The following is a 425-nucleotide window of genomic DNA, read 5'->3' as shown; positions in this document are numbered from 1 at the left end:
GACAACGTCAAGCAATTGCTGCTAATCTTCCTCAAGTCAACCGCTACGTTCTGGACCGCATTAACCTGACCCGTCTCAATAAACCCGTCCACGCATGCGCCGTAATCTGACACTGCCGCTGTTAGGAACGTGTTGGTCCCCACGACGTCGCGTTTCCTTATGCTCTTCCTCGCACTCGCCAAATTGTATATCGCGTCGCTCAACGTCCCGTAACACGTGCTGATCGCTTGGTTACCGTCTTTGAACCTAGCTGCTTCGGCTAGAGCCACTTTTGTCTTGGCCTCTAACGCCTGTATGGTTCGGTGCGTGGCTCGTCTAGGGTTCGTGATTCGTTTCACTAGAGGTCGGCACAAAGATGGATACGCTGTGTGAGAGCAGATGTTGATCATGCGCGATTCCGCGACTTGACCAGCCATGAGAAAGAT

At 52.7% G+C, this 425-nt stretch overlaps 1 protein-coding gene across 1 annotated transcript; it reads right to left on the bottom strand.

The window, feature by feature from the left end:
* Positions 1-6: 6 nt before the first annotated feature.
* LOC104775106 lies at positions 7-419 on the bottom strand (the record flags this gene model as incomplete). The annotated part of the gene is made up of 1 exon (XM_010499381.1): positions 7-419. A coding segment is annotated over one exon (413 nt), but the record flags the coding sequence as incomplete, so codon positions are not given.
* Between the last annotated feature and the right edge of the window lie 6 nt (positions 420-425).

The sequence above is a fragment of the Camelina sativa genome, unplaced genomic scaffold (assembly GCF_000633955.1).
Source record: "Camelina sativa cultivar DH55 unplaced genomic scaffold, Cs unpScaffold08763, whole genome shotgun sequence".
Lineage (NCBI taxonomy): Eukaryota > Viridiplantae > Streptophyta > Magnoliopsida > Brassicales > Brassicaceae > Camelina > Camelina sativa.
Note: the sequence above shows the minus strand (reverse complement) of the source record. Positions and strands in the feature narration are given on the sequence as shown.